The 24,506-nt window shown below is 40.5% G+C and overlaps 1 protein-coding gene and 1 long non-coding RNA gene across 2 annotated transcripts; one reads left to right on the top strand and one right to left on the bottom strand.

Moving 5' to 3' along the window:
• Window positions 1–16,755, bottom strand: LOC148429292 (uncharacterized). The gene is made up of 4 exons (XR_015866178.1): window positions 16,526–16,755; window positions 14,466–14,517; window positions 2,624–2,859; window positions 1–97 (listed from the first exon to the last, which is right to left on the bottom strand). It is a non-coding gene; the product is annotated as an uncharacterized LOC148429292 (long non-coding RNA).
• npffr2a (neuropeptide FF receptor 2a) lies at window positions 9,256–22,766 on the top strand. The gene is made up of 4 exons (XM_088419754.1): window positions 9,256–9,389; window positions 16,555–16,867; window positions 19,310–19,409; window positions 21,914–22,766. Exons 2-4 carry the CDS (start codon window positions 16,561–16,563, stop codon window positions 22,764–22,766), a joined length of 1,260 nt encoding a protein of 419 aa, XP_088275880.1. The 5' UTR covers window positions 9,256–9,389; window positions 16,555–16,560.
• The last annotated feature ends 1,740 nt before the right edge of the window (window positions 22,767–24,506 follow it).

Below are 24,506 nucleotides of genomic sequence, written 5' to 3'. Positions count from 1 at the left end.
CTTGGGGTTACTAATCCGACTCCCCTCACGTTTTCTTCATCTAATCCCTGCTGCGGCTGCAACTTCCTCTCCGCTCCATGCATCAATTCTCTGTCGCCTGAAAAACAAAAAGCGTCGCATAAACAATGGGAATTTTTCCCCCCGTCAATCCCCTCGCCGATTTGAAAAATGACCGAGCATCCGCAGGGGAGGTAACATCAGTCACTTCCATTAGCATCCGGCCCCTATGGTCACCAGAGACAAAATGCTGACAACATCCCCTCAGACATCCTTATTTGATCAGAATATACATGGTACTTTTTTCAAGCACTTGCAGCATTTTTGCTAGGCAGAAAAAGTTTGAGATTTTTGATTACCACCATGGCCTGCAAAAGAAAAGTGTATTTTTCAGCCACTATAATTAGACAAATTTGGAGTGATTTACAACGACAAAAAGAACAAGATGGAAAAAAAAGATCCCAAAAAAAAGATGGGAAGTTAATACAACAAAACTGTCAAATTGCAAATGTTGACCTAATTACATGAGCTGTCTAGAAACCCTTCCGTTATTTTCAACAGACTTTTCTTTTATTCAACACATGAAAGAAGTGACAAAAAAAATGAAATAACAAAATAACAGATGCTAATGCATGCTTTTATCATCATTCGAATGATGTGAAATAATATGCCCCGCTTTCTGGTCTTCCCAACAAAAGCATTTCGAAATGTGGATATTTGAAGAGGCTGCCTTGCTTTGATTCACTGACTCAATACAATACGTTTGGCACCAATGACCGCGGGCTTCACTATTCAGCCAGCCACAGGTACATATGAAATGACAGATGTAGTTAGGGCTTCTTGGGGTGTTTTCCAAACCTAGTCTCCGTGTAGGTGGAGATTTTGAGCCAAATTGTCATGTTCCTGGCTAATTGTCCCGGCTGTTCACATTGTAGAGGCGGAATAAATCACTTAACGAGGGGGCGGAGTCACCGGACGCACAACTGGCAAACATCAGTCATCAGAGCCCTTTTTAAGTGCGGCCATGGCAGGAGAACCACGCCGGGTTATTCCATGCCGTTTGCTTAAGTAGTTTTTTCGGTTGTACTTTTACAAGATTTTTCCTCATTGATTTACTGCTGTTACTTTTGTCCTATTTGTCATTCCCCTGCAGACTGCACTCCCCTCCTTCTAGTTTTGTGTTTATCTTTTTCCGACACTCTTTGAGTGGCGCTTTGTTTTCTACTTTGACCCTTGCGCATTTTTAGGGTGGTTTTTGCCTCGCTCCCTTATTTTGGACAGCCTTTGGAACTCTGTGGTTTGGTTGTACTATTACTTTGAGTTACCTGTTTCCATGCTGGGCGTGCGCCATTTTGTTGTTAAACCTTGTTTGAACTTCCAGTCCGCTTGGGGTCCTTTGTCCACTTGTGTTCCGAAGTTAATTGGTGGCAGAAATGGCTTACATTTATCTGGTGTTGTTGATCTAATTTGATTTTTGACCTAATTAGATAATGTAAGGTTATTTTCCCAATGCGCTCACTAGGTAGCTGTGTTTATGGTTGTATTACCTGACGTCAGCTTTGATGGAAGAGCTGAAGCTAGCTGCCATTGGCTGTTTTTTTGTTGAATTTGGTGGAAACATCATTGGCAATAATTGTATTTAACCAGTTCATCGGTATTAACGGAATGTTCCAAAGCGGTGTTTTGCCGACGGAACAGTGGATTTTTAACTCCCCGTTATAAAAGTTAAATCTTGCAACAGCCGTTTAAAGTTTAAGCAGCCTTATACTTAGGAACATGGAAGTGTCAGTGTGATCCATATAGGCGGCAGGCATATATCCAAACACCCAGGAATAACTGGCCAAGTACTAGAGAATTAATGTGCAGTAGGTACGATTAAGAGAGAAAGTACTGTATACTTAAAAAATTGCACAGAGCAATTGAATGATGTTGGTACAACAAAATGATTTGCTTCAATGACAAAATATAATCTGTTATACTTTGTCGGTCTATTGTTTATATTTGAAATCATTAATTTAGTTGTTTTCTACCTTTTGTACGATTGTTTTGTTTTCTTTTGGCATTTCCTTCCAGATCTAGAAAGTCAAAACCTAGCCACAGTTTGACATTAGCTTCGTGTGCTCCTACTGAAGTGGCAAGTCAATGAGCTCCCCAGGTGAAGCACCTACGGCTGAGGCCAAATTGTTATTTTCTGGACCTGGATTTGTCACCTCTGTTTCTGGGAGGGAGTCCTATCTACCAAGAGCTGAGATCAGCCATGGCCGCGTGATCCTGCACTATTGGTGTTGGCGTCCTGCGGCCTGGGATTATGCACCTGGTGCAGATGGGTTCTTGATATGATGTTTCCTCCTATAGATCCTCGGTACCAAGCCATACTCTTTTATTTGATGAATCGGAAACTGTGTGTATGAGGACGATTGGCGGAGGGGGTCTAATTCAACCATGTATGCGTCACTTTTTTTTTTTTTTAATGAAAAGCGCTTCATATAAAGCTTTCTAATTCCACAGGGTATAAAAATAAGTTGGTACTTGTGACATTGAATGAACCGTCTCACCATGAGGCCTCTCTGGCTGATTCATAGCTTCCCAAACTAGAGCCCACGGGCCAGGAGGCTGCTGTTCTAACCTGTTAGCTCGGCTTTCGAATCATCGTGACTAATGCCGTTCTGATTTGGCTCCAGACAGGCAACGCACACACACGATGAGGTAGCAGAGGCTGTGATGTTTCCATAGAGACCGGCCCATGCTTGTCTTCCTTTGTGGGGGTGGCCATCATCCTCTTGTCATCCGTTCCCAATGGGGTTTTGCGTTGCAGGTCAAATGGCGTTATTGCTCCAACTCTGCAAAACTGCCAACGGCTGCCTGCAGGGAGCACGAGAGTGGAGCAAACGCCCATAAATAAGTCACATCACCTATTGAATTTTTTTCAACACATCAGTATTAATAATATGGTGAAGCCAATACAATCCAGAAGCTTTTAATTTATTCGTACTTTGAAAACAGTTCTGAAACAAAATGGATGAACTGTATTAGCGTTCCATAGTGTTGAAATTTGACAGGGCGGAGCTAATTTATCATGTGCCATTTCAATTTACATGTAAGTAATGTAATAAGTCTGATTAAACAGTGACTAAACAACTAACTGACAGACTAAATAGCACTCACTCACTCACTCACTCACTCACTCACTCACTCTCTCACACTGAGATTTTTCGCTTAACAGGAAAGTCAGTCCCTGTTTTCTAAAAATGCATTCGCCTAAGTCGCCACAGAAAGCCAGACTTTTTAATCATGTGTTCCCGAAGGAAAAAAAAAAAAAGTACACTTGCCGAAAGCCAGTCAGTTCAGTGCATACTATGCATTGAGTTCGTCTCATTAGCATGGATCAAATTACAATTTACAGTGTTTATACCCCCGCTCCATCTTAACCGCAGGCACCGTAATATAAAAGTTCCGAGCTTGAACAGTCTTCCGAATGTCTCATTTAAAAAAAAAACCCAAAAGAAACATTTCTTTTACTCATTTGAAAATGTTCCAAAAGTCTGCAGTGAATGCATTTCGATCCGCTCATGTAATAAACGTTTCATTGAAATATAGCATTGAAAACTGTCTCGTTGGTAGAACAAAACGATGGCAATAATTTGCTTCAATGACAAATTTAGACTCTTAAGAGCTGCGTGTCACAAAGAGTATCATTGTGATTTAATGAACAAATCTAAGGACAGCATCAGAAAAGCCAAATTCTTTGTGCTCATACAATAACGATATCAGCCTGCACATCACGTCTGGCAAGTAGCTCATGTGGAGAAAACCCAGTGAGCTGAGCCAGGCCAATTAAATATCACACGGACGAGTCGTGACGTTTCCACATTTTAAAACAGCCGTGCTTCCTAGCGAGAGTCCCTGGGGTCGCTTCTTCGTCTTTCTTGAGATTCCCCATTGGTCATCTTTGTCACGTTTCATCATAGATTGTTGCTCCAGCATTTTTGTTCTTGGTACAGGGCCTCAACTTTAATATCGATCAATCAATCGAGTTTTATTTGTATAGCCCTGAATCACCGAAGTCTCAAAGGGCTTAACAGATGAAAAGAGGTCATGCGGAGACTTCTTTCGAAAAAAGAAGTCATACAGAGACATCTTTTCGGTGTAAGGTACACAACAGCATCCCCTGTCAAAGCTCCCAGAAGGAGAAGGAAAAACTCAAAAAGCCCAAATTGGGGAAAATCAGAAACCTTCACAAGGGACCACAGATGGACCACAAAACTGTTAACAGTTTTCTCCGTGCCAACCAACCAACCAATCACCCAAAGACTGACCAACAAATTAAGTAACAATTCATTCCAAACAAGAAAACCAAGCAGCTAACTAATGATATGCTCCCAAGTTTCATCTGTTCCAACCGAGAAACCAACCAATTCCCTGCAAATCTAGGCAGCGATCCATCAACCAGCTTTCTAGTGATTAACTTAACAGTTTTGTCCATTCCAAGCAAGCATAACCAAGCAATCATCCAAGAAATGGATTGTGTTGATTGACTGATTTTATGTACAAATGTCAGTAAAAGGACGTGAAGTCAACAACTGCAACACTAACAAAAGCAGTTGAGAAATAAAAGCAACTTGACTTATGTTTTCTTCTGGAAAAAAAAAAAAAAAAGCGTCCAAACTGGCCCTTTTTTACAAAAATGCGAGAAACGTAGCCATCTCAAACCTCCTCAGGTGCATCTTTTAATGAGATTTTGCCGACAAGACGAGAAACGCGAAGGTTACATTGTCATGACGACGAGCCCACAAGTATTTGCTGCTGATTAAAGTGAGTTTAGACTGCACCAAAGTGTCCTAATGAGCACTGCGCTCGGCTTGTTTGGGCTACTTTTCTTCCCAGACACGCAGTGGCGCGCGGAGGTCTGCCCATGCCTCGAGGCCAACTCCCGGATTGCACGACCCCACCCCCAAAAAGACCTCGTACACTGAAACCCAACCACGTTCGCGGTCGGACATTTTGGAAAGGAATGACGTCGATGATGTCACAAACCAAGACAAGGTAAAAAGCTGATGGGTCGACAGGTGTCGGGGAACCTCTTCGAATTTTTCTTTTTTGAAGGGACGGAATCGTAATGAGGCAAAAACGAGGCCAACAAAGAAGAAATTGAGTGAGGAAAATGCAGCCGTAAGCCTTTTAAAACTAAAGGCAAGAGAGCGTAAAAGGAACACGGGCCAACACGAATACAGATTAAAAGACGAGCGGAGCGCAACAACCATTAATCCAGCGTGCAAATGAAGCTGAAAACCAGCCTGAAGTCTGAGCAGGAGTCATTTGTCTTGCGCACCCTTTCATACTTGGCACCGGCTTCTCCTCCTCAACAAAGAACAATCTCCTTTAGTTTGCTGTCTGTTTCATAATCAGTGACGCTGATTCAGTCCAGCGGGCGTGTTTTCGCCCATTTACAGTCTCCCTTGAGGGAGAGCTGTCACTTCCCAAGATATTTGGGCCGGAGAGGGACCGACCCAACTCTTTGGGCTCTTGAGTTACATAAATAAATACTGGAGGGGTGAAAGAACGCTTAGCATGTCCCTAGAATTCCTAGTTCGACTCCAGCTCACTCCGGCCTTCCTCTATGGAGTTTGCGTGTCCTCCCCGTGCCTGCGTGGGTTCTCTCCGGACAATCCGGGCTTCCTCCCGCTTTCTAAAAACATGCACGCTAGGTGTATTGGACACTCTAAATCAGTGGATCTCAAATGGGGGTACTAGTACCTCTGTGGGAACTTCAGGGGGTACTCACAAACAAACATGAAAATATCCTTTAAAGCTAATTATTGAATTAATTACCGGTAGTTATTTCAAGAAAATATAAGTTCATGAAACAAATTTTGTGTTCAGTAGGCTATTCAAATTCATTGTTGTAAAAAGACAGATTCTGCCCCAGGCTAGAATGGTTAAACGCAACTTGTCATGTTCCACCTCTCGTTACCTGTCAAGTTAAGGATTTATTTTTGTGAACACATGTCAACTAAGATCCCTAAAGAGGACACTTTACGTTGAATATGTTTCTGTGGACAATTATTCATTTATAATGATTTCTTTTTTAGATCAGGTCTGACACTTTGCATTGATTATTTTTTTGCTGACAAATATTTGTTAATAGTGAAGTTATTTCTTTTTGATAACAGATTTCTTCTATGATCCAAAAGAGAACACTTTAGGCTGATTTTTTTTTTTTGTGGACCAATACAAAAGAAGTTTGAAAGGGTCTAAAGTTGAATAAATCAGACACTGATGGCATGTTTTAGGTCTTTTTCCCTAAAAAGCTTTGCACTGGTTAAAGTATTTTACAGAGGGTACATCTCTGAAAAAAGTTTGAGAACCACTGCTCTAAATTGTCCTTAGGTGTGATTGGGTGCGTGAATGATTGTTCTTCCCTGTGCGCCCTGCGATTGGATGGCGACCAGCTCAGGGTGTCCCCCTCCTACTGCCTATGTAAAGCTGGGATAGGAACCAGAGAGCCGGCGACCCTTGTGTGCACAAGCGCCAATAGAAAATGGATGGATGATAAAAACCGTCACAATCCTCTGTCACAATGATAGAGATTTCAAATCTGAGCTTTCATCGGCTTTCTCCTCTCCACAACTCCCTGAAAACAGATCAAAGACCTTTTTTTTTTTTACATCTATTATGCATACAATGGTGCGAAAAATGGTTTATGATAGGAGGGCATCTTTAATTTTTTTCTGGCATTTTGATGGGGCCTCTTTCCGTCGCTGTTTTTGATCTCACGAGCGGGTTTGTAATGTTTCATGGCTTTACTGTACTCCCCCTATTACTTTGACATTCAGAGCTGTCCTCTAGTCGCTACGCAAACTCAGTGCGCCAAATCATTTCCATCGACCTTGGGAATGATGATTCGCCATTCGGGTGTTTGAAGTCACCTTTGAAAAAAAATGCCATTAAAGGCCATTCAGCTCTGACAGGCTTCACAAGGGAACAGGAAATCATAAGTTGGGTGGAATGATTAATTAACGCTTTTAAAGCATCCTAATTACTTAGGGATTGCCATACTACTTGATTGGAAAAGAGGAGAAGAAAAGCGGTAACTAAGAGGTAAAATCAAAAGAGCGGCGAGCGCCAGCCCGTGTCCCACACTTGACAACAATCTTCTGTAATCTTCATCTTCATCTTCATACAGCCGGGTTATGAGTTACAGGAGAGGAGGGGAGGCAAAGTCAACAAGTTGGGTCAACTTGATTCATTTTTCTGAATTGGACAAGACAACCAATTTTTTTAACTTGTTTCATGGAAACAAACTGGAACGTTGGGTAAATTGAGCCAAATATTGGTTGGTCGATTTTCAATTCACTGTTGTTGTATTCAACCCAAAAGTAAAAGTATCCCAATGCAGAAAATCCACAGATCATAGGTAGGAAAGCAACACGCATTTTTCTCATTTATTTTTTTGTGCAAAATGTTATTGTTTGTTTAATTGCAAGTAGGCATGGGCCGCTAATATATCACCATTTTGAAAAGATATTTAATACCATGCCTTTTTTCTCCCCCGCTTCGTCTGCCTTAATGGGCAGTTTGCAGCCACTTCCTGGTTTCTCATCTTCAGTACCACTGGAAGTTAGCACCTGCAGCTAACTTCCTCGGCTAACATGCTTATGCTACTTTGAGGGATGTGAGGTACGACGCGAGCAGTCTATCAAACTAAAGTGTGGGTCAAGAAAGCGAACCCTCAGACATGAAATGACAGAATCAATATTGTACTATTAATGACTACACATAGTGATTGATTTGAAATAAACTATTACTCAACAGTAGTTGATTAAAAAAAAAAATATATATATATATATATATATATATATATATATAATATTGTGCATTGTAAATGTTTGTTATAGTAACAGATTCCATATTATATATTTTGTTTATGAATAAAACTGTAATCTACAAAAATGTCTATTCACTTCTACAAGATTTTAAAATGTATATATTTTAGAGCTGTAATTTCAATAATGCGATACCGTGATATTATTTTTCAAGGTTATCATACTGTTAGATTCTGACATTGTCAGAATGTTTGGAAATTGCTATTTCCCAAAAAAAAAAGGTTTTAAAATGTATGTATTTTAGAGCTGTGATTTCAATACAGCGATACTGTGATATTTTTTTCTGAAGGTTATCATACCATTGAAATCTTATTTCATCCCGTACTTGGCTGCAAGTATGAAAATTACAACTTTTTGAATGTCCCAATCTTCTGTTTTCATCTTGGGATTTTAGAGCGCGAGCGGAAAGGTGTAAGAGAGTTTAGCCCATCCGCCTCACAGTTCAATACCAGCTGGTTCTGGCCTTCCTCTGTGGAGTTTGCATGTTCTCCCCTGCCTGCGCGGGTTCTCCCTGGGCACTCCGGCTTCCTCCCACACCCAAAAACGTGCTTGGCAGGTGTATTAAACACTCTAAACAGGTGTGATTAGCTGCATGAATGGTTGTTTGTCCCCGTGTGCCTTGCAATTTGCTAACAAGCATTGAGGGTGTCCTCCTCCCACTTCCTGAAGTCAGCTGGGATGGGCACCAGCAAGCCTGCGACCCGCGTGAGGTTAAGCGGCTCTTCAAGATGGATGGCTGTTTAGTAATGTCCTGATATAAAGATCTATTGACATATGTTATATCGTTTATTACATAAGTACAAGCAGCAGCGGTTATAGAATGGATGGATGGATTTTCGAGTGCCACTTTTCCTGCAATACTTGACTTCATCCTCTTTTTTGGCCCGGCCCCATTTGTATGAGAATTCCTGCACTAAAGCCGCCCTTGATGGAAGCGCTCATTTTTTGCACCCTTTACGTGACAGGTATGGATGAGAGCGATTGTCCACAGTGACGCAGAGTACGAGCGCCTCTCATTCCTCAGCGTGCGCTTGAAACACCGCTGCCATATCCTGTCATCCAAGCGTGCGTCTCAGTCAGCTCCGCGCGTAAAATTGACCTTTTTTTTTTCATTCACAGCGCATTACCCAATACACATTACGCGTTTCCAGTGCGTACATAAAAAATGCTCACACCAGCTGTGAGCGGCATTAACGCTATGGTTGTGTGCGCACATACGAACAGCTTGATGAGGGTATCACCCACCCCCGCCGGCTTATCTGCCCCGCTTCCCCTCCCCTCACCTCCCCCTTCTCGCTACGTCACGGCCTCAAAAAGGCTCCACGCGCCGCCGTCAGCCCGCCACTCGCGCTCGGAGCGGCGGGCTGAGCGCATCTTCGGCCTCTGTCACGCACGCACGTGCGCGCAGCCAGCCGGACTCCTACAGTCTGTTTTTTTTTTTTTTTCTTCATGTAGAGAGGTGTGGCGGACACGAGCCGTTTTAAAGCCCACACGACCCCCCCAAAAAAGGTGAGATGGTTAAGTTTGAAGTAAGTGTGGAAGCAACTTATTCTGCTGGTGAGACAGCAGATTTGGTTTGGTTTCTTTTGCAGTCGTGTTTTTTCAGCTAGTTGCCGTCTTTCACGTCTGTTCTCATACTTGACAGAATATGCCCTGCATGTTTTTCTCCTATCACTTAAACGTAGGTTTGTATATATATTCATTTTATTTTGGTTTATTTGACTTTTTTTGGTTTTGTGTGTCCCTTTGCCATTTAATTACAGTAGTTTTTTTAAAATACTTTTTTAATAAGCATTGTGAAAGTCATCCCTGCAATACCTGTCAAAAAATGTATTTTAATTTTATTTAAATGTTTATTTCCATGCATTTCTTTTCATTTTTTTTAATTTATTGCCCTGTGACAGCCTTTTGTGTAGATTTGTACATCAATTATATTTATAATCACTTTGTTTTCCATTAAAAAATATAATTTACATGATTATTATTTTATTTAGATTCATATATTTTTTTTTAAATCTGTACTTTTTTGTACACGGCTTTTATTTTTGTGTGTGTCTTTTTATTGAGGGTCCCAGTGTTCCAGGTTGTGCCGCCTGCATCTGCTCGTACACACCCTATGTATGTACAGTGTGTGTGCATGTATGTATGTATGTATGAATGTATGTATGTATGTATGTATGTATGTATGTATGTATGTATGTATGTACGTATGTATTTAGTTAGTTCGTTAACACCCTTATTGTCGTTATTCATTTTATTATTTTATATTCTATTTATTTATATATGTTATATGTGAGTTTTTTTCACTATTTTCAAACATACTGTTTATTAATGTTATATTACTGTATAGGTGTACTGTATACAGTACATTTCTCACTTATATTTTGACATTCACCAACATTTTCTCATTATTATTAACATTACTGAAATTATTGAATTATTTTAATCACTCAATTCAATCATTTTCCTATGTGAATTAATTGTGAGTTACTGACTTGTCATTTGTTATTTATTTATTTATTTATTTATTTTGTTTAACTTGACCGGTTCTGCATTGAAGAGGCGAACTGGGATTCGTAGTATGGCTCTCTGATATCCCCCCCCCCCCCCCCCCCCCCCCCCCCAAATTTCGATTTGTGTCTATTTTATTTGATTGTTGAAGTCACCCAGCATTGGCTGCCTGCACCCCTCCCATCATATTCATTTGTGCACACAGTGGACTCATTGTGCCCAATCCACTGATGAGCAACCCCCTCCCGCCCTTTTTTTTTGCCGCCCTTTTGTCTTTACAAAGTGTCCAGAACTGTGGGAGATACTGTTTAACATGACATGCAATTATGTGTCATTGTAGTTTTGAGGTTGCCCCTCTAAACACTCACGAGGTGAGGAAAGAAAATGACACGTCAAACTTGCTTTAAAAAAATTGAGCAAATGGGGCATGATGAGAAGCTGCGTAAGAGAGAGAAGACGGTTCGGACTTGGCTCGGAATAAACACGCTCTCGGGATTAGGCTGTTATGCAATAGACAGAGACAACAAGGCTACAGTTTACTCTATACAGTTAAGATATGTTTGATTGGACTCCTTGTGTGAATACACCACTGTCATATAGTATAAAACCTATGAAACATCAAGTGACTTGATTATGAGCGATCACGGGTTTCACGCAAATTTTTTAATGATTGATTCAAAAGATGGACTCTGTGGAACCAATGGAACGTTTTGAAAACCCAGCCCTCAAAGCAGGTTTCGGATTCGGAATTTGGTGAAAATGTCAATTGTGAGGAGGCCCACAAAAAAAAAAGTCTCAAAAACATATGCTCAAAACCACGCAATTTTGAGTTGAGGCAACCATTCTCAAATCTCAAAAGTATTCAAACACATCTATCAAAACGCAACATTTTCTTTGTTGCTTTTGAGGTTTTTTTCTATCAAAAGGAACTTGTGCCATAGATTTTGTCCATTTGCTACCAAATTTGAACTTTATAAACTACACGAAATAACATATTGTAAAACCTTTGCATTTTTGTCCCTTGCACAGTGAGTTTGATTTGTCTTAAAAATGTGAATCAAATATTCAAAAAGTAAGCAACATTGGAACCTAAAACTTTTTTAGAATGATCAATTAAGAGTAGACCCAGAAAAAAAAGGCTCTAGAACACGAGTCACATGGAAAGTCTGCCATTTTAGTTTGAAGCGGCCATTTTGTGGAAAATTTTGACCTTTCTTTCTAAAAAAAATTATCCCTAGAGATTTTGTCCAACTGCTACCAAAATTAAATGAGCTAGGCTTGACTGTATACACCAGACAAATGGCCAATGCTACATTGAAGAATAAAATGTGAAAGAAAGAAAGAATCTGAAAATTCAGGCCTCGAAGCTGCTTTAACTTCGCAACATATAATTTGGTAGGCATGTCTATGGTAAAACATGCAAAAATGAAAGGCAGAAAAGACACAAAAAGTCTTCCATTTTGGTTTGAAGCAGCCATTTCCTCAACGATCTTAGAGACTTTGTACAAATGCTGTCAAATACGAATCATTTATCTGACAAACCTTTGTTTTTAATTTGATGGCCACTCTATATTTGCATGCTATGGCACGGTGGCCCCTACCAAATGCTCTTGAAGGCCCGATATGGTGTCTCCGTCATCGCTCGTTGATATACGTTGATTATCATGCATTTACAAACTTTCATCAAAATCCTAGTTTGCGATACAGCGTATAGTCCTTTTTGTCTCGCCAGGGTGTTTTTGCCTCATCGATGGTGCATGTTTTGAGTAATATCTAAAGTTTATTAAAGGACTGAAATATTGACAGTGAATGAAATATTTCATGAAATATGTTATTGGTTGGTTCAATTTGAGAAGTATGTAATTCGCACAGTGTTTAGTGTGTTTTTCTACTTTTCTCTCTGAGCCATTCCCCCCTCCAAATGGTTAACAATATATGTATGGAAAAAAGAAGACATCTATCCCTTCTAGACTCTCACAAAAAGTCTGAATCACTTCACTAAATTTGACACATGAATAACAGACAGAATTGCAATGCTAAATTACCAAAGATTTCCGTTATTGTTGCTGCGTGTGGGCTGGGCTGAGGATGGCAGCAAAGTTTGATGACTCACCATAAACATGCAAATCTAATCTTTGAAAAGTAAGCCCCTGGAGCTTGTTTCACTGAGCCATATAAAATTTTCTCGGCATGTCTATGATCAGGCAACATAAAATAAAGCTCAAGAACACATGCATAGAAATAGGAAGTCGGTTATTTTTGCTTTAATGTGGCCATCTTCCCAAGTATCTTTCAAAGAGATTTTTTTATTTCCAAATGTTAGCTAATCTTGAGCCTTGTTTCGTAGACAGGCAGTAAACGATAACGCGTTAAATCCGTGACTTTTTGTCATAGTTGATGGGTGTCACAGGAATCATGCCACTGCAAAAGAGCGACATCAACATGTTGTTTTCCATGTCATCAATTGAGCCCCCTCCAAACGGCTAGCAAAATACAGTGGCGCCTTAAGCTAAAGCTGAGTTACATAATTTTCAAGATACCAGTGAACAATTCTTCAAGTTCCAGACAATTTATTGCCCTTTCCACTTGAATCTTGCCAGCCAAAGTAAATATACAACATATTTACATGTTGTATATTAAACAAATCAAAGTCAATTGCCTTACAAAAGTCTGCTAGCTTAATGCTAACGCACAATACAAAATGCTGTAGACGATCAAAGCAAAACAATCTGCGTGCTTTCAAGGTAACAGATTTTTTTTAACCTAAAAAGCTGGCGTTTTTAAAGACTCTAACGTTTTTATGGGTCTGAATGGGCCAAAAATAAATAAATATATAAACATCATTGCTTTTATTGAGTCCTTTTGATGGACGTTTGGCAGCTGTCATTTGCAGAGCTGCTGGAGTGTTTATGCTCACACACCGAGGGGCAAATTGCGTAGATCTCATGTGGGCCCCAGCAGTAATTACAGTTGGGGCGCGTCAACTGCTACGTAGTGACTGAGAGTGGGAGTGTGTTGGGGGGGGGGTGAATGGATGGGCGGCAAAAGATGCTACAGGTCATTTTCTCCGGGAGAAGTCTGTTATTTACAGTGATGACTGACAAGTTGCTGTGAAACGTGCGTGATGAACAAACGTGAAGTCTCTCATGCGGAATGGGATTGGAAGCCTACAGAAAAGCAATCATTCCCGGGATATAAGTGTTGACCGTCCGGAGTGACATCCCACACAGCTGTAATGCATTCTCAAGACTTGAAGAGTCTCGGTGACAAGGTCTAAAATGAAAATGCAGCAAGGCGGACTTTTGAAGGTTTGATTTGGAGTCGACACACTTTCGCTTGTTTGATTTCTGGACGACCCACTTTCTCGCAAAGTCAAAAGATAATGGTCTTCAATGTTTACAAAACCGCGGGAGGGTCATCTAATGTCGTAATTTGTCCGATGACTATAGATGGCATTAGAACTGTTGAGTGTTTATAAAGGAGAACATCTGAATGCTCTATATTGCGTTTTTTTTATGAAAACAAGAATATTAGGCTCTTGTTTGACACAATTATGTTCAGTGGTTGCCAAAACATGGACATTGGGGCCTTGGACGACTTGAAATTGAAAATCATCCTTTTTGCTTCCAAAACCTACCAACAAGCTGCTGTTGTTAAAGTGCCTCTGTTAGGCTATTTCAATGCTGAATATTCTCTTTGCTTATTATCGTTTACGAAAACATGTAAGTCGGGGCCTCGGATGACTAAATTGTGATCGGTGTTTACGAAATCAATTTTGTTTACGAAAACACATATACGGTATTTACCATCATAACGAATTTATGCAAACACCTATAAATTCGCATAATTGAAGATAAAATTGTCCTTACATGAAATTGATTAACTTCTGAAGGTTTCTGTTCCAATGAAAGGAAAAAAAGTCTTTTGTGTATAAAGTTTGTGTGTAAGCCACTTTTACTCCCTCCGATCCCTTTGCACATTGAAGGCAGCCACATCGTTTTTCTTCTTCTTTCCAAGTTTGCCTTGATGCTGTAAGTATGTGTAGCAATGTGAGAGGCCCAATTCCAGTTTTACCTTTTATTTTGTCCATCTGCTCTGAGTAATTGGAGGGGGTCGCACTTTGAGGCTGTAGAAAACAAAACAAAACATGAAATCGTGTCCATACATGATTGGAATTTCAGAGATTTAGTTTGACAAAAAGTGATTGACCAACAGTTATAATTAGCGTCAACTCTGCTATTTTTTTACTTTGAAAAGTCAGCAGGGTCTCATCTTGAATTCCATAACATAGTTTGTAGTATTTGAGGATAAACTCGCAGATTTTACAAGTGACTTTGCCACCTCACACAATCTTGTTATGTTATTTTCAAACACTAGCACTATGAAGTTAAATATATACAAAAAGACAAATTTCAGTAAAACACTCAAATTTTGTGCATGTAATTAGTCTTTATTACTTTAAGGGTTCAAATTAATTTGTTATCCAAATCTTTGCCTGCCAATCACTAGAATTGACCTAAATTACACAAAATAACAGCCCAATTCTAGATCAGTGATTGTGGAAAACACTCGTGTATTATGTCCTTTATGTTATATCCTATGCACTAGAATAGCAGCCTACATACCATAGAGCATCTGCTCTTCTATTAATAAATCATTGAGAATGCTAACTTGGAGGAACATTAAAATGTATAATTCCTAACTTATTCAGTATGTTGAATTAGTCAATCACTGCCTTGGATCATGAATAATTCATCGGTCTTCCAGAAAAATGTCCCGTGCCGACCACATACTCTTGTGATTTTCCAGGTAAACATGCCTAAGGAACAGAAACTCAATACAGATTTTTTTGAACTGAGAGAGATTGGCAACAGTGGAACAGTAGACGTAGAACATACACACACACCCATACACACACATATATATATATATATATATATATATATATATATATATATATATATATATATATATATATATATATATATATATATATATATATATATTGTATAAGCTATTTGAAAGATATATTAAACATTTTTATTCAAAAAAATATAAGAACATTGTGCAAAGAAAGACATCTTTAAAATTTGTTAAATAAATAAATAAAAATCTGTAAGAATTGATTTTTTAATTAAAATGTATTCCAAGAAAAACTGTATTTTTTTTTTTTTTTTAATTACAGGGGGTGTATTTAAGTATAGAGCTCTCCTCTTTGTTCTTTTAATTACTCCTTGATTGAAAGCCCTCCTACCCCCATTAAACACAACATCCCTTTTTGGTCGCTTTGGCAACACTTCCAATCAGACGACGTCACCTCGCGATACCTTTCATCATAATAAACTGCAGTGACCGTGACGGTGAATAAACCTGCCAAGTAATAAATTATGTACATGTCTTGTTCAAACGCTGGCTGCCATAATATCAAGTGTACAGAAGGAAGCAAGAATAACGTCAAAACTCAATTCGTTCAAGTCGTTCTCTTTGACAGCATTACCACAGCCTTTCCCCTCGGCAATGCTGCCTTGTGTTAGTTCCAATTCACCAATAAGTAGAAATTGGTAAAACAGCACAAAAGGAGTCCTTTTTCTTCTGTGTTTCTGCTGGTGGTCTTCGAGCATGGGTTCTATCGCACATGTTGCCAGGCAAGATTCGCAGCAAAATAAGTAATCAAACTGCAAATGATTGAAAAGAAAGAAAGAAACAAAGAAAGAAAACATCCCCGATTATTCCTGAGTATCACCCTTATTGCAGTTGAATCATCTTTTGTCGAACCAGTCGGGAGATTTTCCACATTAACCACGCTGTTCGAAGACAATCAATTTACACAGAGCACACTGGCTTGGAAATGGACTCAATTATTGTGTCACTTGCTATTATTGTTTTTAATTGACTCTTGCCGGGAACTCTCCTGTTACACATGTGTTCAGAGATGAGCCATCCATCCATCCATCCATCCATCCATCCATCCATCCATCCATCCATCCATCCATCCATCCATCATCTGGGTGCAAGAATGTACAGTAGCACCCCACCTCTCATCGAGGGGTGCAAATGTCAGAATTGTTTCTTCAAGGCCAATTTGTCTCAGAAAATATCCATAGATAAAAGATGGCCACAATCGACACACTCACCTAATCATTAACGTGCTTCCTCCTCACAGGTGAAAATGAACCAGCACCCGGACAACTGGACTCTTTACAACACCTCGGAGGAGAACGTGCTTCCTTCCAGGAACAATGTGACCTACGTGGGCTTCTACCTGCACCACCCATCCACTGCGGCCATTTTCATCGTGTCCTACCTACTCATCTTCCTGGTGTGCATGGCGGGCAATGGCGTAGTGTGTTTCATTGTGCTGCGCAGCCGCAACATGCGGACTGTCACCAACTTATTCATCCTTAATCTTGCTGTGAGTGACCTCCTGGTGGGCATTTTCTGCATGCCGACAACACTGCTCGATAACATTATAACAGGTAAATATTCACTTTGCTCACTTTATTTTGTTGATGATTGCTGGTCTTCATCATATCTTGTTGCAATGGAGAACAAAATGGAATGCCAAAGATAGCTCTATGTATCTATCTATCTATCTATCTATCTATCTATCTATCTATCTATCTATCTATCTATCTATCTATCTATCTATCTATCTATCTATCTATCTATCTATCTATCTATCTATCTGTCTGTCTGTCTGTCTGTCTGTCTGTCTGTCTGTCTGTCTGTCTGATTGTCTTTCAAAGGAACTTAAACGATTGCATTCTTTGATGTTGACAGCTAGACAGTTGCCGTTTGTACTGATCACTTTTTAAAAAAAAACAGGCTGACTCAAATGAGTGTGAGTGTTGAGTGGTTCGCGTCACTTGAAAAGTGTTATGCAAAATCTAAAATAAATAAATAAAATAAAAGGCCATACACCACAGCTAACTGGAGCCGAATGCATTTTGTTAAACTATTCAGTATTAGGAAAACTCTCGGCTGCAGCTAAAAAATGAGCCCAGCTCTCCTTTTATATTTACTGGTGATACATCTGTGTACTCTGGATTCGTTTAGATGGATTTGTGACCCGTCCCACAATTAATATCTATCAACTTACCTGCAAGAATATAACACACGGCCTTGGCCTTATGTGTTACATTGAAGTCGTGGTACTACCGCTCATGTCAAACTTTTAACGAGCGCCTGTCTATGCACCTGGCAGCTTGCAGCTTTAATTGGAATTATCTGCACTGCCTTCCCTTCGTAACCTTCAAAGGGGAGAGGTGGAGATGAAGGGATGCTATCATCTTTGGTGGTCGAGGCTGGGCAACAAGCGGTCGACACTGATAACGGTTTTTACCTTCCGCATATCATTTGGATAATTATGCTTCACAATGCTTTAATTGGCTGATAATGAGAGTTTTGTCGCGTGTGTGAGAACACCGCATAAAAGGAAAGGCTGAATGACCCCCTTCAGCTTTTCTCCAAATGGACAATGTGTCTCAAAGGGAGGGCATTAACCCCTTTTTGTTTGCTGTCTTGTTCTTTTAAAAGCCAAACATTATTTAGTTCAAACGACCCAGTTGCAGTGTGGAAGCAAATTCAAAGTGCGCGGAATGGCGTGCTCTGACACGTATATAAAAAAAGAGGGTTCAAGCTGAAACAACTTTCTCCAAAACAAGAAAACAGCAAATAAAAATGTGAATCCAGATATTTGCATTTACTTTACTAACATACAGTACATTGATGGACTATTTTTTTGTTTGTTTCAAATGACCCACTGCATTTGAATGCCCAACGCACGTCCGTTAGCGGCTAGCGTTAACACTAGAGATTTCTGCAGTATCATACAATGACAATTGACATGCAGTGCCTTAGCATCCTTAATTAGTACTAGTATTTAGTATAAGTATTATTTAGTATTAGTATTAGCAAAGTATTTGTAGCTGTGTGACGGCACTAAATATTGGGATAAATGACTCAAGAAGACAAGCCAGGCAAGCTGCTACGTCACCACTGCTGCAAGGGCCAACTTCAAAATAAAAGCCTAATGAGGCTACTTTTTTTTGAAGTTACGCTTCACTATATTATTGTTATTAAATAAAAACAAACATCACTTAGATTGAGTACAGTCTTTACTCAAAGACCTGTTATGGCACTAGTTGCCTAAAAGAGCCCTTACTCTTATCCCTTACATGACCCAAATGGGTTTCGCTCCTCTTCCACCTGACATGAGATCAGTGCTATGTTTTAGTGAATAATATGCAAGGTGAGTCGACCAAGCAGCCTTTATGTGAAAGCGCATGTTTTCTTTTCACTGCGGACCATGTGCGGCATGAACTGTCGCACTTGACGGATCATGGGTCAGGGATGTTTCATTGAACCACTACCATTCAAATAGAGAACAATATTCAGCAACTGTAGCCAAGCGACCGACATTTTCTACTTTTTTGTTAGCTCATCCACAAGAGGGCTTTGGATGCTAGATCCCGACGCTGCTGGTTAATGGTAGGAATCTTGAAACGCTGAAGCTGTACGTCTTGTACTTGTGTGTGTTGTATGGACGTAACGCAGTGAGCGTTACAAACAAACCCAAGAGCTGCAATTCCAACACAATTTACACAGATATGAGAGCTGCATGTGCACTAAACCTCTAAAATATCCACCCGAACCCCATCCTATTTCTTTGTGTCCACTGGTGTGTCCATTTTGTCTCAGCAAGAAAGTTAATTGCATCCCACCATCATTCTAAAGGCCAGGATGTCCGCTACTGAGAAAACTATTAGGGTAGCTTGAATGAGTCAAAAGATACAGCGTAGACCAAAAACAATTGTCCACTACAGAGGACACAGATGAACAGTATGTAAAAGGTTAAAATGTCTGAACTGAACCTTCTCCGATGGAGAATCAGCTCGTCTCGTCCTTTCTGTTGGCAGGATGGCCCTTCGGAAGCCTGGTGTGCAAAATGAGCGGCATGGTGCAAGGCATCTCCGTGTCAGCGTCCGTCTTCACCCTGGTGGCTATCGCGGTGGACAGGTACGCTGACTCGACAGCCCAATTACGATGTATGGATGCTTTTCCAGTGGCGAAACCAGCTGGTAGGATTTCTAGTAGATGGAATTCCAAAGATGCAGAGGTGATAAGGAATCAAAGACGTGAATCGCAGCTGGTCGCTCACTAGTAGAACACATGCTGACTATAGTTCGCCCTGGCACCTTAAGCTGTTTTCACGATGCTTTCGCACATGGATGTAGACATGATTGGGTCACCGGCATATTAGCAACAGACGGTTAGTAGTGTCTCTTGTCATTGTGTCCACATTTTACACAGCCCGAGGTTGTCCGGTGCAGCTGGAAAGGACACGAGTGTTTGTTCAGCTTTGAGAGGAGTTACCGTCGTCTCGCATATCTGTCAAGCGCTTTGATAGGCATTGGATTCCAGACGGAGGGAGTTGAAGCATGAACTTGCTTTGCGCTTGACTTCCAAATCACCTTCCCAAAATAAACACTACATTTTACATGACCGTCTAGGAGCAAAGTCAATATCTAACACCGATCGATATCTCGCATGTTGAAAGAAATCAAAACCGAAAAAAATCAGATACAGTACCTCTGAGGTTAAATATGTGATGCAATGCATCATTCTGTGAAGACTGAATTTCGAACGATCCAAAATCAACCAGCTTGTGTTCAATTCCAAGTGTGGAAAATTCTTCTCGTCTTCACGTCTGAAAGCGTCCTCAGACTGAAGGCGGTGACTTCTGATCGCCACGTTTGGATTTCGGAATGGGATGTCATAATCCCTAAACCTGATAAACCACTGCTCTTTTAGGGAGTCCATGTATACATTTTTCGTTTGGCAAATTTGCTCAAATGTGTCTTTGCAAGTATGTTTGAACTTATTTAGAAGTTCGTAAAAACATGTTTGTTTATACATTTAAACGTGCTTGCAAAAATGGGGTGTTGATTTGCCCAAGTGAATATAAGCATTTAACCTTCAAGTAGATTGGAATACATTTGAAAACATTTGCAAATATGCTTAAATGGATTTGCAATTTTGTTCAAACTTACCTGCAAATACGTCAGCCAGTCGAAAAAAGTTTGTTCATCATCTAAAATCATAAATGTAACCGTTTGTCCTGCATATAGTGTAGTAAAACTATGATGTGTCTATCTGAGTCATCTTAAATTGATGAAAGAAGATGCCAAACTCTAAATATTCCGATGCAGACAAAATGCCTTCCGCCTTCTGTGGCCAGTCACCATTTTATTTAGTGTACTGGACTATGCAGCCGACCGTCTCTCTGATTTCAAACTGGGATTTCCAAATCCCAAACTTGGCATATGGCTGCCCCGTCTGGTGTAGCACAGGCACGCAGACTTCTCTTGGCCCATAGTTTTTTCCCTTTTAGTTAAGGGTTATAAATACAAACAATAGGGCTTATATTTTCAGTGTCGGCAACTTAATGACTGTCACTATATAGTACCTTCTAGTAACTTTTCCATCTCGTTGTATTTTGCCTCAGAGATAGGATGCCTAGATTCGAAACATAAATAACCCTTGGTTTTCCCAAATGGTCTCGCCGTTCGGATTTGTCACTCAGGCAGCCAAAGTTCAACAACGTTAGTCCAATAGTCCTATAGGATTTAAGATTACTTAGAATGAAAGGTCAACATTTGATCAGATCAGATGTTTACCGTTGCTGTAGGCTGCCATTGAAAAAAGACTCACTTGTTGAGCAGTTGGATTCCTGGTTTTCCTGGAGATGGCTTCTACCATATTTTTGGACATCACTTAAGGTTGCCTTACTTAAGCATCCTACTACTTACTGGCTCTTGATAGAAAAAAACAAATTGGATAAGTTAACGCAATTGGTTACAGCAAGTGTATGCAGTATTTTATGCTGAAAAAAAACAACAAGAGCGAATTCAGCTGATACTGGGCATTGCTATGCTTATAAAATCAATGAAAAGTACACACACAGGAACATTTATAATTATTTGTCATTATGTCACATAATATCAATGTTGTCACTTTTTTCGGTGCACTTGAGCGCAGTTGGCTAGCAGCTATTTTATCCTCGAAGCTTCGATAAAGGCTGGCAAAAGGCTCCAATCATTATCGACATAATTTCAGTTTTTAGAGCACAAATGTAAGAACAACATAGTGTCGAATCCTAGAGTAACAGTCTGTGACTCAAGTTAGTCATTTCCGCAACATACTTCCAGGACCAATTTCAAAAGAAACATACCACAGCATTCTTGTGGTTACATGATTTGGTGTGGTAAGGTTCTCTTCTCATTTGGTGGTGTTTTCTCATGCAGAGCATTAGTAGGCAAACGCATTGTCCTGTGTAACTCAATGTCAAAAACAACGGGCAAAAGAAAGCAGATATCGTACCGCGGCATCGTAATCACGCGAGATCTCTTATACTTTTACAGTAAATACGATTGAGCGCAAACGTCTTTGAAATCCGATGTCTTTAAAGCCTCCGCTTTTGACTACGTTTGCTCTTTGACTGCCGTCCCATCCCCCGACAGATTCCGATGCATCGTCTACCCGTTCAAGCAAAAGCTGACCATCTCCACCGCCACTCTCATCATCGTCATTATCTGGGTGCTGGCAATATCCATCATGTGTCCATCCGGCGTGATGCTACAGGTGACGCAGGAGCATAGCATCCAAGTGCTGCTCGGCTACGACAACAAAACCACTCCCTTTTACTGGTGCAGGGAGAATTGGCCCAGCCAGGAAATGCGCAAGATTTACACCACCGTGTTGTTCGCTAACATCTACCTGGCTCCGCTGTCCCTCATCGTCGTCATGTACGCGCGCATCGGGATCACGCTCTTCAAGACCGCCATGCCCACGGGCGGCAAGCCCGGTCAAGACAACCGCCACAGCGTCTCCAAGAAGAAGCAGCGTGTCATCAAGATGCTCCTGATCGTGGCTCTGCTCTTCATCTTGTCCTGGTTGCCCCTGTGGACCCTCATGATGCTGAGCGACTACGCCCGACTCACGGAGCAGCAGTACCGTATCGTCAACATTTACGTGTACCCCTTCGCCCACTGGCTGGCGTTTTTCAACAGCAGCGTCAACCCCATCATATACGGATTCTTCAACGAGAACTTCCGTCGGGGTTTTCAGGTGGTGTTCAAGTTCAGCCTGTGCGCCGCCGACGGACAGCGGCGGAAAACATACTCGCACCGGCTGCAGCCCAACTCGGTGCTGCCGGCCAATAACGCGCAGACCTCCCTGGAGCCCATCTCGCTGAACAGCCTGGACAAAAGCAGCACCAGACGGAAGAACCAGGTCGCAGAGCAGGACTTGGTCTTGGAGGACTTGGAGAAGGGGTCCTGCAGTAGCGGCGGAGTAACAGCTGTCTCCATTTGAAAGATGCGGGAGGGACCTTCCACATTTCCGTTCCGATGCCAATTTCTTCCGGAAGCTACCTCCAAGGAAATGTAGACTAGTTGCTGAGCTTCATTGTGTCCTGGTAACTCGTGAAGGAACAATCTGGGATGTGGAGTCGACCTCCTCCAAAAAATCCCTTATGTACAAATGTATAAAGACGCATCATCAACAAGTGCAATGCAGATTTCGCAATCTACAGACAAGTCATTACCTCCGCCAATCTCACGTTGCGGGTATGTTTTTTGGTGGTTTCCACTAGATGTTGTTGTAACTTCTGGTGTTTGGATTGAGATGACAAGCGTGAAGGGAAAAGTCTGACCCTGAATCGAAATGGTACCCTGCGCTCCATGGTACTTTCTTAAGAGCTCTCTCCACAAGCCACAAAAGCAGTTTGCTTTAGGAATTGGTCTGGATACAGAATCACATTATTTCTATGAATCTGTCATGAATGGAAAAGTGCACCCAGGAATCAAAACGATCCCTTCCGCTCTTTTGTAACATTTTACTTGGTGATACGAGAAAGTAGCCTGGAGGGCTGTCACTGCCAACTATTTTTAAAACAGAATATTTTATCAGTGAATTGAATAATTGGATAACATTTTGTTTTACATTGAAGTGTATTGCGAAACCATTTCGCGCCCTTTCTGCAATCAGGCAAAGTCCCACAAAAAGGATTTAATGATGTATTCACCATACAAAACTGATGGATTTACACAAAAGATAAACTGACTACTTTCCTGACAGACCTCATAAATCAGAGAATGATTACTGCTGAGGCTGAAATCAGAATATTTGGACAAGTTAAATGATAGCTCTAAACCATTAGTCAATTTTAAACCCCCAGGGGAAATTTTGACTGAACTTGGGCTTTTTTTTATGTGTGGTATAAAAGGAAAAACATACAAAAACAAACACTAGGAGGGTAAAATCTTGCATGTATTGACAAAACATGACAACTTTCAAAATGCCTCGCTGCCGTCCTTAAATGCTTGCAAACAGGAGGTTGATAGGTACATCCTACAGGTGTCAAATTTACTGCCATTCAAAATTGGAAATATTGTCAATTTTGGACATATTGAAAACCCAATGTCTTATCATGCATTGCCCTCGATTTTTGCATTAATCCTTTCAGCGGCATCTTGCGAACGGGGCGCAATAGAAATTTTGTGTTGACACCCCAAAACCACCGGGTGGCTCTAGCGGCCAACTTATGACATTTGCAAGCCTTTCAATAACTTCAATGACTGGCTTAGCTTGGACTCCCATAATGCAAAAGTCTTCAAAAGTCATAATACTTTAACTATGCCATGATAAATATTCCGTTTTCAATTTCATGAATGTATAAATATACAGCGTAGTTTCTTTTGCTATTATCACATTTTTACCAATTTTGTACATAAACGTCAATGACTTTTGACAGCTCTTGAAGTCTGCAAAACTAACCAATCATTAACTATTCAGAAATATTTTCAGTTACTTTGTCTCTGCGATGAGAGTGGACGTCTGACCTGGTATCAAAATGGCAGCTTACCATTCCTTTGCAACACTTTACTCCATGGGTCCCTAGAAGCTTGATGAACTAAAAAACAAAACAAAACAAAACAAACAAACAGAAACAACAACAAAAAATGGTGACTTTTTGGTGTGATTCCAGAAATTTGCTTTCTGAAAGGAAGAGTCCAATTTGAGAGTCCACATTTGCTTTGGTTTTGGTGCTTT

The sequence above is a fragment of the Hippichthys cyanospilos genome, chromosome 1 (genome assembly GCF_059441005.1).
Source record: "Hippichthys cyanospilos isolate Australia breed blue-spotted pipefish chromosome 1, RoL_Hcya_1.0, whole genome shotgun sequence".
Taxonomy (NCBI): Eukaryota; Metazoa; Chordata; class Actinopteri; order Syngnathiformes; family Syngnathidae; genus Hippichthys; species Hippichthys cyanospilos.
The sequence above is the reverse complement of the archived record's forward strand: the minus strand, read 5'-3'. Positions and strand labels throughout refer to the sequence as shown.